General features: G+C 53.1%; 1 protein-coding gene across 2 annotated transcripts in view; it reads left to right on the top strand.

The window, feature by feature from the left end:
• DUOX1 (dual oxidase 1) overlaps positions 1-14,276 on the top strand; it is a 36,229-nt gene that overhangs the window by 11,268 nt on the left and 10,685 nt on the right. For both annotated transcript variants that reach the window (XM_023227200.3, XM_023227201.3), the window contains 13 exons: positions 554-691; positions 1,854-1,967; positions 2,675-2,874; positions 3,534-3,719; positions 6,352-6,577; positions 6,824-6,917; positions 7,195-7,370; positions 9,591-9,660; positions 10,085-10,210; positions 10,812-10,990; positions 11,266-11,496; positions 12,340-12,439; positions 12,903-12,952. In XM_023227200.3, the coding sequence (XP_023082968.2) occupies positions 554-691; positions 1,854-1,967; positions 2,675-2,874; positions 3,534-3,719; positions 6,352-6,577; positions 6,824-6,917; positions 7,195-7,370; positions 9,591-9,660; positions 10,085-10,210; positions 10,812-10,990; positions 11,266-11,496; positions 12,340-12,439; positions 12,903-12,952 (1,890 nt within the window). The remainder of the gene's footprint in view (positions 1-553; positions 692-1,853; positions 1,968-2,674; positions 2,875-3,533; positions 3,720-6,351; positions 6,578-6,823; positions 6,918-7,194; positions 7,371-9,590; positions 9,661-10,084; positions 10,211-10,811; positions 10,991-11,265; positions 11,497-12,339; positions 12,440-12,902; positions 12,953-14,276) is intronic.

Here is a 14,276-nt window from a genome sequence, read left to right as displayed (position 1 = left end):
CAAGGGGTGACTGGAGGAGTGGTGGGTCTGGAGCCTCGTCCCTCTTCAGCTCTGGGCTTGGCTCAATGTGGCTGAACGTCAACCTCTGTGCTCCAAGAGGGAAGTGAGCTGTGGTTCTGCCCTTGGGAACTCCAGGTACCAGGGCCGCCACTTGCAGCTGTGTAGGGTCCCCTCTGCACAACTCCGGAAAGTACTGAGTGAGGGCAGAACTGAGACTCAGAGAGAGCTGGTGAGGAGGTTCACATTCGGCTGAGCTGGGGCTGGGGCTGGGTATAATATTAGGAGGGCTCTGTGCGGTGAGGATATCCCAACCCTACAGCAGTGAGGGAAGAGTGTGTGTGTGTGTGTCTGTGTGTGTCCATACACTTGTGTGTGTGAGGGAGAGATGGAGGTTGGGATTCATTTTTTACCCCACTTGTTACCCAAGGAAGCCCCTTCCCCTCAGCTACCCAGAGTGCCCCCACCCCCTTTCTGCCACCCTAACCTCCTCAGTGATCCTGTGCCAGCACCTGTGGCCCAGCACCCAGGACTCTGACTTCCTCTGCCTCCCCAGGAGACCCCTGTCCGCAGCCAAGACAGCTCAGCACTGAAGGCCTGCCAGCCTGTGCTCCCTCCATTGTTCGTGACTATTTTGAGGGCAGTGGATTTGGCTTCGGGGTCACCATCGGGACCCTCTGCTGCTTCCCTTTGGGTAAAATGATGGACAGAGTGGAGTGGGGTGAGAGATGCAAGCTAGGGAATGCAGTTTGGGTGGTTCCACTAATGACAACAAACCACACAGAGCACGGTCCCTCTGGGTAGGAGAATGAAACACTAGAGGAGGAAGGGACAAGAGAAGTGTCTGACCTGCAGAGAAGTCAGCTCCAGGGAGAATTGCCTCCCTGTTTTCCTAGGACTCCCCGCAGGGCCCAGCATTGGTCAGGAGCCAGGGGGAATCTGTAATCCACAGCTTTTTGCAGGCCTGGGCCTAGAGGACTGTCAGAGGCAAATCCCTGTTTAAGAACAAGGGCTAAGGCCCGGCGCAGTGGCTCACGCCTGTAATCCCAGCACTTTCAGAGGCCAAGACAGGCGGATCGCCTGAGGTTGGGAGTACGAGACCAGCCATGATCAACATGGAGAAACCTTGTCTCTACTAAAAATACAAAATTAGCTGGGCATGGTGGCGCATGCCTGTAATCCCAGCTACTCGGGAGGCTGAGGCAGGAGAATCAAGTGAATCCGGGAGGCAGAGGTTGCAGTGAGCTGAGATCACACCATTGCAGTTGCAGTGAGCTGAGATCGCACCATTGCAGTCCAGCCTGGGCAACAAGAGGGAAACTCTGTGAAGAAAAGAAAAAAACAGAACAGAAAAGAAACGAAAAAAGAAAAGAAAAGAAAAGGAGGAAGGGAGGAAGGGAGGAAGGAGGGAAGGAAGGAAGGAAGGGAAAGAAAGAAAGAGAGAAAGGGAGGGAGGGACGGAGGGAGGGAGGGAGGAAAGGCTGGGGCAGATCTAGTCACTGGAGTGAGGCTTGGGGCATAGTCTTTGGCAAGGCTGTGTGTGGGTCAACTAGCAGCCTGGTGGGATGAGTCTAGTCTCTGACACAAGGACTCTGGACTTAGTCTCTGGCTAGGAAGGGACATGAGTGGTAGAATCTGAGGAGGCAGGGTGGGCATCTTAGATGCTACCCAAAGCTCCCCATGGGATGCAGAGCAGCTTCCCCCAGGGACCTTCACAATTTGAAACAATTGAGCAAGCTGACCTAGGGGGTAGGGACAATAGGTAGTACTGCCAGGAAAGGAGCTGAGAAAGGAGCCGCTTCCACCCCCCGGAGCCACGCCTCTCCCTGAGCGTCCGACTGCCTCTGCCCTCCCAGTGAGCCTGCTCAGCGCCTGGATTGTTGCCCGGCTCCGGATGAGAAATTTCAAGAGGCTCCAGGGCCAGGACCGCCAGAGCATCGTGTCTGAGAAACTCGTGGGAGGCGTGGAAGGTAGGCCTAGGGCTGGCCAGGGTGGTGGTAGGGAGGACATGGCTCAGCACTACAGCTACCCACCTCTACCCCAGCAGCCTCAGGAAAAGGCCTCCCTTTTCTAGGACTGTAGGCAAGGCCACAGTGGCATTAAGCAGAAGTTGGACCTGGAGTCCTGCAGCCTTCGGAGTTCCTCACGTGCAGGAGTCATTGAAGCCTGCCTAGATCTTACAGGGTTACTGTGACTTACGATTCCGTGGGAACTGCTGATTTGTAGCATCTCCCACTGGAACTTCAGGCAACAGAGAAGTGATTAATGAAGGTCCAGAGTCAGACTGGAATTGGAATCTTGGTTCCACCACCACTATGGGCTATAGGGCCTTAGGCAGATTTTTTAATCTCGCTAAACCTTTTTTTTTTTCTTATCCATAAGATAGGAATAATAATAGCACCTTCCTCACAGGTTTATAATGAAATGAAATAGTTCATGCAAAGCACTTGGTATAGTATTAAGCACTTAGAAAACATTCAGGAAATGATAGTTACTATTCTTTTCATGTGGCTACAGGCATAGCCAGGCTTTCAGGGAGGGAATGACCCTCAGTACCCCAGAAGGGGACAATGAACTGTGGAGGCCTCGATCTAATTTCAGCCCTGAGCTGGCCCTCTTCCTCCCAATGTACCTCTGGTGGATCCCAACTGACGAAGCCCTGTCTGTCTCCCCACAGCTTTGGAATGGCAAGGCCGCAAGGAGCCCTGCCGGCCTGTGCTTGTGCACCTGCAGCCTGGGCAGATCCGTTTGGTAGACGGCAGGCTCACCATGCTCCGCACCATCCAGCTGCAGCCTTCACAGCAGGTCAACCTCATCCTGTCCAGCAATCATGGACGCCGCACTCTGCTGCTCAAGATCCCCAAGGAGTATGACCTGGTACTGCTCAGCTGGCACCTGGCTCCTTGTCCACAGCCAATGCCAGGGAGACAGCCAGGTGGAGGGGAAGGAGCACGGGGCCAGGAGGCAGGACATGGTAGTTACTGTGCAGGAGTCTGGCTGCTTGTTCCCGGGTGGAGTACCTGACAGAGAGAGAAACTTGGACACATTTATCCTGCTCCGGGCCTGCTGGATGACATAATCTCCATGGTTTCCTCCTAACTCTTGCAACCACAGTCTGCCTCCTCCTTTTCTAAGGACAACCTGTCAGGTCCCAGCTGGGTGTCCTTGGAAGAAGCAAAGCCCTCTTCCCTGTCCTCTTATCTCAGGATGTAGTGAATTTTTAGAGATTTTGGAGGAGAGCTAAATCAGAGGCCTGGCCCATGATCCCCTCCATCCTCTGGCCTCCCTGCCCTCCTCTCCCTGCTCCAGTATGGAATAGAGGGAAGAATGTCCTTGTATACGTGCCTTTAAATGCAAACTCTGCACCTATGAGCAAGTCACTTAACCCTACTGAGCCCCTTTCCTCTTCTGTAAAAGGAGGTACAATATCTGTTTTGCAAGGTCACTCCAGTGGCCCCTCTGACATAATTCACATAAAGTGCCTAACCTCAAGAGGCCTTGGCAAATGGTTGCTTTTGCTCGGGCTGCCCCCTTAGGTGCTGCTGTTTAACTCGGAGGAAGAGCGGCAGGCGCTGGTGGAGAACCTCCGGGGAGCTCTGAAGGAGAGCGGGTTGAACATCCAGGAGTGGGAGCTGCGGGAGCAGGAGCTGAGGGGAGCAGCTGTGACACGGGAGCAGCGGAGCCACCTCCTGGAGACCTTTTTCAGGCACCTTTTCTCCCAGGTGTGTACATGGGATCAGATCAATCCTTATGCTGTGGTGGCGTCCTTACCTGTGTGAGGCCATGAGGTGAGTCCAGGGGAAGTCAGAGCCCAGAGTTCTCAGCTAATAATCAAGTCTATTGCAATTTTGGATGAATCACCAGACTTTATCATAAGGCGCTGCCCCACCCCCATCCGAACCCCACCTCCAGCTACGAGGCTCCAGTAGGGGGATGCCCAGGAATGAGCTTCTCTGCATTTGTTGCTTATCGCTCTCGTCAGGGCTGCCCAGACTTTCCATCCTCGCTCATCTCAGCCTGCCCCAAAGGCTGCAGAGACCCAGGGCAGTGTGGGCACCATGAGGAATATTATTCACCCCTCCTTGGGGGAGTGCAGCTGCCAGAGCCCTCCATGGGGCATTGATGTCCACCTTGCAGGCTTCTGAGAGAGACTGGGAGGATATAGAGAAACAAGACAAAAATTCAGAGACTTGAGTCCACAGCTGGCACAAAAATAAAGGCAGCCTGGGAGCAGGGTAGTGGAGTGCAGAAACACGGTAGATAAAGATAAATATGGTCAGGTGCGGCGGCTCACACCTGTAATCCTAGCAATTTGGGAGGCGAGGCAGGTGGATCACTTGAGGTCAGGGGTCTGAGACCAGCCTGGCCAACATGGCAAAACACCATCTCTACTAAAAATACAAAAATTAGCCAGGTGTGGTGGTGGGTGCCTGTAATCCCAGCTACTTGGAAGGCTAAGGCAGGAGAATCACTTGAACCTGGGAGGCAGAGGTTGCAGTGAGCCGAGATCACCCCACTGCACTCCAGCCTGGGCAACAGAGTGAGACTCCATCTCAATTAAAAAAAAAAAAACGATAAATACAGCATGGTTCTCCCACTGAAGAAGCTTATCATCCCATTGGGAAGACAGAACATGCACAGAAAGGAAGATAAGTGGCAAAGAATGAAGGTTACAAAAGTGATTCAGGAAATCAGCAATCCAGGAGCTCAGAGAAGACAGTGAGCCTTCAGCATGCTGCAAGGTCATGATGGAGGTTATATTTGGCAAGGACTTAAAGTTGGAGAAGTTTTGGCTCAGAGGAAAGGAACAGGAGGGACTGAACAGAGGTCTCCATGGAAGAGCAAAAAAATTAATGTTTGAGGAGAAAGAGCAGGATCATGTGGCTGGGGAGAGGATTCATGAAAGAAGCATCCATTGAACAGACATTTACTCTGTACCAGGAACATGATTTAAAGTCATTTGAGGACAAACAAGTTGAACTTGAATATGTACAAGAACAGAGGGACCCTCAGCTGGTGACTTCTTGCCAGAGCCCAGGCAGGACTGGGCGTCTTCACTCATTCAGGATCCACTGGGGTTATGGGAACTCCCTGTGCTGAGACATGAAGGGTGCTGATATATCCTGGGGGTGGCTGTCAGTATCTCATATCCGCACAGTGATTTCAACTTTCAGAACATTTTTTTTTTTTTTTTTTTTTGAGACGGAGTCTCGCTCTGTCGCCCAGGCTGGAATGCAGTGGCCGGATCTCAGCTCACTGCAAGCTCCGCCTCCCGGGTTTATGCCATTCTCCTGCCTCAGCCTCCCGAGTAGCTGGGACTACAGGCGCCCGCCACCTCACCCGGCTAGTTTTTTGTATTTGTTAGTAGAGACGGGGTTTCACCATGTTAGCCAGGATGGTCTCGATCTCCTGACCTTGTGATCCGCCCGTCTCGGCCTCCCAAAGTGCTGGGATTACAGGCTTGAGCCACCGCGTTCAACACAACCACTTTCATTGATTCTCACAATAAACCTGTGAGATAAGTAGGGCAGATGAGGAAATGAATCCCAGGCAACCAGAGACTTGCCTGAGGTCATGCAGCAAGCAGGTGACAGAGACAGGGACATGAACCCAGGTCTCTTGCCTTCAGCCCTAGGCTCTTTCCACTACAGCACCTTGTTTGAAGCTATAAGGTTTACCTCATGAAACCATCACCAGACTTGGAGTAGGCACCTCACTTGACAGGCAGGAAAGACAGGTACTGTGGCCCGTGGCCTGCCTGCGTCCTCACTGTCTGTTCTCTCATGCTGGGACAGCCTCTGGGTGGGCTGGGGATGGCCACAATGAGAATTCCCCTTTTCCAAGCCCAGCTTTTCCTCAACCCAGCAGATGCCTTGTCTTAGTTAAAACTTTTTTACATATAGATAAGAGAAACCCCAATAAGCTAGCATTGACAAAGGGTGAGTTGACTCTGAGAATACAGAGATGTCTCAGGAATTCCAAAGGGAGGACCTAAAAAAGGAAAGCTGTCAGCCAGTGAGGCCACTCCTCTCCTAGGCTGCCTCTGCCTTACTTGGTCTCTAAGTGACTGAGCACTTGGAGGAAGAGAGTGGTCCACACTTTCTGAGCTTTCTTGTGCTCAGGTCAAGACAGACCTCATACTTCTTAATTCCAAGTGAGCTCCCTATCCAGTCAGCTAAGGCAGAGAGTCAGGGTTCTGCAGAACAAACATGGCTTCAGGCACCATCATAGTGCCGCTTAGCAGAGGGGGTCCTGGGCAGACACCTCAAAAGGTGGCTCCTACAGGGCTCAGCTGAACTTCAAGTCAAGGGAGCCTTGTCTCCTCTCCCTCCCTCTGCTACTGCCCAAGTGCAGGTGCTGGACATCAACCAGGCCGACGCAGGGACCCTACCCCTGGACTCCTCCCAGAAGGTGCAGGAGGCCCTGACCTGCGAGCTGAGCAGGGCCGAGTTTGCCGAGTCCCTGGGCCTCAAGCCCCAGGACATGTTTGTGGAGTCGATGTTCTCTCTGGCTGACAAGGACGGCAATGGCTACCTGTCCTTCCGAGAGTTCCTGGACATTCTGGTGGTCTTCATGAAAGGTGAGGGAGCAGGGAACCATAGGAGAGGCTGGACAGGGACTGGATCTGTTGGAGGTGGGGAAGCCCTGGGACCAGGTCTCCAGCCATGGCAGATGCCCAGGAGTGCCCAGGCAGAGGTCAGGAAGCAGAGTGAGCCTTGCTGTGTCCAGCAGTGGGTCATCACACTGGTGTGAGACCCCTTCTGGCCAGCCTGGGGGTTCAGGCAGGCAGGCGGGGGCTCTCCTTATGGAGTCCTCCCTCTCCCAGGCTCTCCTGAGGAAAAGTCTCGCCTTATGTTCCGCATGTACGACTTTGATGGGAATGGCCTCATTTCCAAGGATGAGTTCATCAGGATGCTGAGGTTGGTTCTCTGGGACAGCCAGGAGAATGGGCCAGGGCAGGGACGCCAGGGCAAAGAGGTGGGACCTGAAGGAGAGAGCAGAAGGGCCAAGGAAGGCAGAGGCCTCCTCCTTACCCATGTAACCAGAGGCTGTTCCAACTAGCAGGGGGTTTGGGATGTGGCCAGTCGGGGCCCCTCCATGTGGCCACAGACAGCTTGGTGCGATGGAGTCATTATGTCCTGTGTCTGGATCGCAGGCCCCAGTCAGAGCCTGATGGTTCCTCTCCCCCAACCCCAGATCCTTCATCGAGATCTCCAACAACTGCCTGTCCAAGGCCCAGCTGGCTGAGGTGGTGGAGTCCATGTTCCGGGAGTCGGGGTTCCAGGACAAGGAGGAGCTGACATGGGAGGATTTTCACTTCATGCTGCGGGACCACAACAGCGAGCTCCGCTTCACGCAGCTCTGTGTCAAAGGTGGGGCAGCCTGGTAGGCAGCGCTGACTCATTGGTTAGGCATAGTAGGCACAATGCCCACATACTTTTAGGAGTCCACAGAAATGTTTTAACTTCCATTCAAATCAGAAGGGAAAAAATGAATGTAGTGATATATAATAATGGATCCAATCTGGATTGTAGTTTTCTTTATATCAACATCATTATACAATATAATTGGAAAATATTTTTATTTTTTATTATGGAGGAAAGGGCCCACAAAGGTAAAAGTGCCTAGGGCCAGTGAAAGTCATAATGCAGCTCTGCTGGTGGGGTGGGCAGGGTCAGGATAGGGTAGGGAATGGTGGTCGGAACTCTGCTTCCCCTGGCTCCCTGCCAAAGCGCCCTGTACCTGGTGCCCAGGGTAGGGGGAGACTGTCTCCCTGTTACAGCCCTACCCAGGCCATACTCCCTTCAGCTGGGGTGTCTGGTTGTGGGGGTGGGGTGGCATCTCTTGGGGGTTTTTTTGCCACCGTATCTTCCGGCTGAGTGCTCAGTAAATGTTTGCTGAGTACATGAAGACCCGGTTCTGTCTTCCTTCCCCCTACTTCCTGCCCCACCTGTGTCTGATTCAAGTGGGTGGGGGCTAGAGGTAGAGTGAGGAAGGGGCAAGCAGCAGGCAGGAGGGTGTGTCTGTGGCCTGCTCTGAGCCGTTATGGTATCTTCTCATCTTAGAACTCTCACTGGGGCATGCTGAGACCAAACCAAGCCCCTCCCAGAATTATGAGAAGGGGTAGGCTGAGCAGCCTCCACAGGGAGGAGGGGCAAGTTAGACAAGACACAGATGAGCCTCTGGTCAGGGCTTCCCCCTGGGAGTAAGGAGAGCTGGAAGAGAGGGAAGCCAGCACTCCTGATTCGGCAGCTTTTTACCTTTCCCAGGCAGCCAGGGCAGCAGGCACCTGAGCCTGAGGGCAGGGGCAAGGAAGGTACATGGAAGGGAGCTCACACCACAGAGTCCCAGGGACATCCAACACCTGGGATGGAGGGGAAGACCAGGCTTGGGGAGTGAGGAAGATTAGCACTGAGTATTGTTTTCTTTTAATTGTTGTTGACTCCAGATTTTTTTTTTTTTTTAAGAATTTTAAAACTAAAGAAAAGGAAAAAAGGGCCAGGTGCAATAGCTCACGCCTGTAATCCCAGCACTTTGGGAGGCCAAAGCGGGAGGATCACTTGATGTCAGGAGTTCAAGACCAGCCTGGCCAACATGATGAAACCCCATCTCTATTAAAAAAAAATACAAAAATTACCCAGGTGTGGTGGCACACGCCTGTAGTCCTAAGTACTTCAGAGGCTGAGGCACAAGAATCGCTTAAACCAGGAGGCAGAGGTTGCAGTGAGCCAAGATTGTGCCACTGCACTCCAACCTGGGCAACAGAGAGTCTGTCTCAAAAAAAGAGATATTCCTTCACTTTTCACCTATTTGTTACCATTTCACCACATTTGTTACCATTTCACCACATTTGTTACCATTTTACCACATTTGCTGTTTGTGGAATATTTGAGAGTACAGGCATTAATACTTTCTTTTAAACATTCTGATTTAATTTTAGTATAGTTCAGCTTACTTTCTTTTGACCTCAACTATAGACCAGGGTCATCCTCAGGCTTGGTTCAGCACTTGGAAGAAACCCACAGATTCCCAGGCCTCCTGTAAGAATTCGGCTTTGCAGCTTAGTCCTGCCCTGCCTTCAATGCTCAACCTAGACAGGAACAATGGGGTGACTCCTGGGAGAGTTTTTCTCCTGCATATTTTATTATGAACATTTTCAAACACAGAAAAGTAAAACAACTGCAGTATGATCTCCTGTATACCTACCACCTAGATTCTACATGTAACTCTTGGAGGTTTTAAGCTGGAGGATCTTAAGCCGAATATTTATGGCAGAGCAGGCTCAGAAGGCAGGTTATATACAGTTCCTGAACTCTACCCCATAGTCCCAGAAGTGGGACTGATGAGAGACACACTTTAGGGAAGGCTGCCTGGCCAACTTTCTTTCAGGCCTTCTCCCTGCCCACCTATGGCTGGGTCCAGCTCCCACTGGGGACAAGGGCTGAGGTTGGGGCACCCAAAGGCAGGGCCTCCATCGGTGTGGGACTGTCTACTGTGTCTGAACCTGGGATGGTAGGAGTGCTGTGCATTTGAGCCGGGCCTTCCTGGGCTCTGGACCCTGAGCTGTTCCCTAGCCCGGCTCTGCTTTGCAGGGGTGGAGGTGCCTGAAGTCATCAAGGACCTCTGCCGGCGAGCCTCCTACATCAGCCAGGAGATGATCTGGTGAGCCCCCATCTGGGAATGTCAGAGGGGGGAGTTGAGGAGTTGCCATTTCTCTCCCCTGAATGGTTGGGATCAGGGCCACTGCTACCCCATGCAGCACCTTCAAACAAATTAGAAAAAGGCACCCCTTGCTCTAGGCAGACACAGCCCTGTGCCAGAGTAAGCAGAAAGCCTGCTGGATTTCCGCTCTCAGTTACGGCCTGGCCCAGATGCCCTTGTGAAGGGTAAAGGCATATGCAACAGCCTTAGTGAGGACCCCCAAGATCTGACTCATTCTGTCTGTAGGTGTCTGTGGAATCCTGCTGTCCCCTTGCTGACAGCTCTGATCCTTCCTCAGCAGAATGCGTTTGGAGGCAGACCAGGACAGCAGAGGAATGAGTGGTTGAGATGGCCAGCATCCCATCTCTTACCATTCTTGTCTTAGTCCCTCTCCCAGAGTGAGTGCCCACTGTTCCCACAGCGACATAGAGGCGGAGCTGACACCTCAGAGACTGCAGTGCCCCACGGACACAGACCCTCCCCAGGAGATTCGGCGGAGGTTTGGCAAGAAGTACGTCTGCTCTTCCCCTTAAGCCCAGGCAGGGCATCCTTTCCTTCAGCTTACAAACATCCTTTCCTTGGTACCAGGCACTGTGCTAAACATCGTGGGTAGAGGCAGGGTGAATAGTCCTTGCCCAAGAACATCACAATCTAAGGAGATAGTCTGCTACACTGATCATTTCAATGTCCCACCGATGACTGTTCGAACAGTGGGAAGAGCGAGGGCCTTTGGAACTCAAGGAAGCACTCGCCTCTGCCAGGGAGGTCAGAGATGCCTTCACGGAAGAGGTGTCCTTTGAGTCTCTAGTAAAGGCTGAATATGGGTGCCGGGTGGGAGGTGGGGGCGACAGACTGGAAGGAGAGAGACTGAGTGTGAGCGAACACAGGTAGATGGAGTGCATCCCCTGGGAAGAAATGACCACTCCGGGCCATCCCTCCACTGCCAGCTTGCTTGTGCAGTGTGATATAGCCTGATACGGTGAGGTCTAAATCCTACTTCCACAAGGGTCACTCGGCTTCCCTCGCTTCTGGGCGGCTCCCCTCCGTGAAGCGGGGCCCCACTAGCTGGGTCCGATGGTAGGTGCCAAGGGCTAAGGCTTCCTGTCTCCCAGGGTAACGTCATTCCAGCCCTTGCTGTTCACTGAGGCGCACCGAGAGAAGTTCCAACGCAGCCGTCTCCACCAGACGGTGCAACAGTTCAAGCGCTTCATTGAGAACTACCGGCGCCACATCGGCTGCGTGGCCGTGTTCTACGCCATCGCTGGGGGCCTTTTCCTGGAGAGGGCCTACTGTGAGTGACTTCACTTACCACAAGCCCTTTCCCTAGGCTTGCAATGAGTGATCGCCCTGGGGTGGGGCCTACTGTGAGTGACCGACAGCCCCGGGGCAAGGCCTGCGGTAAGTGCCAGCCCTGGGTGGGGTGAGTGGAGCCTGTTTGAGTGAAGCCTGTGAGGGGGAGGCCTGTTGTGAGTGGCAGCCGGCCAGGGCCTACCGCTGATGACCTCCCTAACCAGCTCTCTCTCCTCTGCACTGCCCCTCGCTTGCCTGCCTGGGCCCCCTCCACAGACTACGCCTTTGCCGCACACCACACGGGCATCACGGACACCACCCGTGTGGGAATCATCCTGTCACGGGGCACGGCGGCCAGCATCTCCTTCATGTTCTCCTACATCCTGCTCACCATGTGCCGCAACCTCATCACCTTCCTGCGAGAAACCTTCCTCAACCGCTACGTGCCCTTCGACGCCGCTGTGGACTTTCATCGCCTCATTGCCTCCACTGCCATCGTCCTCACAGGCAAGGCCTGGGTGTCCCAGGGAGGCTCTCCAGGGCCTCCAGTCCCCGCTGGCTTCCCCTCCTCTGAGAGACCCCCTCTCTGCCGGCACTCACCTTTAACGTCCTTCTCCATCAGGATGGAGTTGGCCTGGGCCAGGGTGTGAAGTAAGCCCGGGAGCCTGTCACTGGTCACTGCCAAGTGCCTCTTCCCACACTTTCCAGGGCACCTCAGCAGCCTCAGCTGACAAGTTACTAACACCTCGGAATGAGTGTGCATAATGTGTCATTTTCCCCAATGTTTATGTTTTAAAGCACGACTCTATGAGAGAAAGCAAAGGAGTGAACTTCTAATGCTGTAATTCCAGACTCACATGGTTGTGTGCATGGTGTGTCTGTGGGGTGTTGGGGACGGCCAGGAGATTGCTTAGAGGTCAGAAGTCCAGGCCGGCTCGGTGGCTCATGCCTGTAATCCCAGCACTTTGGGAAGCCGAGGCAGGCAGATCACTTGAGGTCAGGAGTTCGAGACCAGCCTGGCCAGCACGGTGAAATCCCGTCTCTACTAAAAATACAAAAATTAGCTGGGTGTGGTGGCGCATGCCGGTAATCCCAGCTACTCAGGAGGCTGAGGCAGGAGAATCGCTTGAACCTGGGAGGCAGAGGTTGCAGTGAGCTGAGATCACACCATTGCACTCCAGCCTAGGTGACAGAGCGAGACTCCATCTAAAAAAAAAAAGGTCAGAAGTCAAGACTCCTAGGTGCTTCTTCAGGCCCCCCACTCTGGCCAGCGTCCTCCACCTTGGGCTGAATGAGTGAGTACCCACCCTGGGCTGCCCCAAGCTCACCACATGGTCTGCTCTTCCTTAGTCTTACACAGTGTGGGCCATGTGGTGAATGTGTACCTGTTCTCCATCAGCCCCCTCAGCGTCCTCTCCTGCCTCTTCCCTGGCCTCTTCCATGATGATGGGTGAGTAAGTGCGAGTGTGTGTGCGTGCGTGTGTATGTGTGTGTGTGTAATGGGGAGGATTCCTTTTGGGTGGAAAGAAACAAATTCTCTGGCTCCAGAGGAGAGTGTCACCTTCTGGGTTACAGGACAGACAGTGACCAGCTTGAGTCCCTAATGCCAAGTCAGCAGGAGAGACTGGTGTCTGAGTTGGGGTGCCTCTCCTGAAGGGTCCCATCTGGAAGACCCAGAGATCTCCTCTCATTAGCTGGCCATGGTGGTGTGTGCCTGTAATCCCAGCTACTGGGGAGGCTGGAGAATGGCTTGAACCCAGGAGGTGGAGGTTGCAGTGAGCCGAAATCATGCCACTGCACTCCAACCTGGGTGACAGAGCAAGACTCTGCCTCAAAAAAAAAAAAAACAAAAAACAGAAAACAAAAAAAGAGATCTCCTCTCAAGGTCTCTCTTTGCTGTCCCTTCCACACAGGTCTGAGTTCCCCCAGAAGTATTACTGGTGGTTCTTCCAGACCGTACCAGGTGAGAACCCTCCTTGATCCATGAATTTCTGGACCTGACTGTGAGCTCAAGGCTCTGGGTTCTCTGCACCCCGGAGCAGCCCAGGTTCACTCACTCAGCTCTTCTGGTGACCCAGGCTCTGCCCTCTGGCCTGAGGACACTACTTGGTGGCAAGAGACTTAGGCTACTCTGCATTCCAGTCCTCCTCCCAGGAGCTCAGCTGGATTCCTGCCCCTACTTTGGGCTATTTCCTCCTCTAGTAGGGTTAGTAGGAGAAATATCTCCTACTCTAGACTAGTTCCAGTGGAATAGGAGCGGCTACCTCTTCCCCCAATACACACACATACCATAACAGTAGCTTTGAGGCGTACTGTGCCCCAGCTGCATGGAGGAGGGAGCAGGCTCTTTGTCAAGCCAGACAGAGGTGCCTACCCAGTATGCCTTGAAAAGAGCGCTTGGGGGATATTCCTAACTCCCTGTAATCACCCATCTTAGAGCTATTAGCTGTGAATCTATTCAAACTCTCTTGAACCTATTTATGTTTTCAGTCTGTTCCTTCCTTGGAGTAACACAATTTCTATAGTGGCTCCTCTCTGTGAAACATGGCATGGGTGTCTTTCTGTTTTTTTTTTAATCCTAAAATGATCTGCTTTGAACTTCAGAGGGTGCTTGCTAATTCCTGCACACTGAGATTTAGTGGATAAGGCTGTATTTATGCTCTCCTCTCCTTTTAAGACTTTACAGGCTTTGGTTAGATCCCTTCTTAACCTTTCCTTTTTTATACTTCAGGGCTCTAATCTTCTTAACTTCTGCCTCTCTCCTCCTTGATCACTTGAGGGACCATTCTCTGTCCTCTCTATCTTGCCCTGGCTCCAGTATTATCCCCCTGTATACCCATGGCCTGGATCCCCTGGGAGAGGAGGGGCCTCCCACCAACTCTGGGTTGTACTTGGGGGACCCTGGTGATGAGCAGGGACAGTGTGGTCCTGCCCAGTCACTAACCGTACCAGTGCTCATGTTGTGTGCTGTGGCAGCCAATGAAGAGTGATGCAGGGACAAGGACCAAACCTCGACCCGATGAGGGCAGGGCCTGCCATTTCCATTGTTTGGCCCAGAGGGCCCACAGTGGACACGCTGTGCATCCATGCATTCAGCACAATTTTATTTATTTATTTATTTATTTATTTATTTATTAATTTTTTTATTTTTTTGAGACGGAGTCTCACTGTGTCGCCCCGGCTGGAGTGCAGTGGCCGGATCTCAGCTCACGGCTAGCTCCGCCTCCCGGGTTTACGCCATTCTCCTGCCTCAGCCTCCCGAGTAGCTGGGACTACGGGCGAGGTGG

Source organism: Piliocolobus tephrosceles, chromosome 6 (genome assembly GCF_002776525.5).
Source record: "Piliocolobus tephrosceles isolate RC106 chromosome 6, ASM277652v3, whole genome shotgun sequence".
Taxonomy (NCBI): domain Eukaryota; kingdom Metazoa; phylum Chordata; class Mammalia; order Primates; family Cercopithecidae; genus Piliocolobus; species Piliocolobus tephrosceles.
Note: the sequence above shows the minus strand (reverse complement) of the source record. Positions and strands in the feature narration are given on the sequence as shown.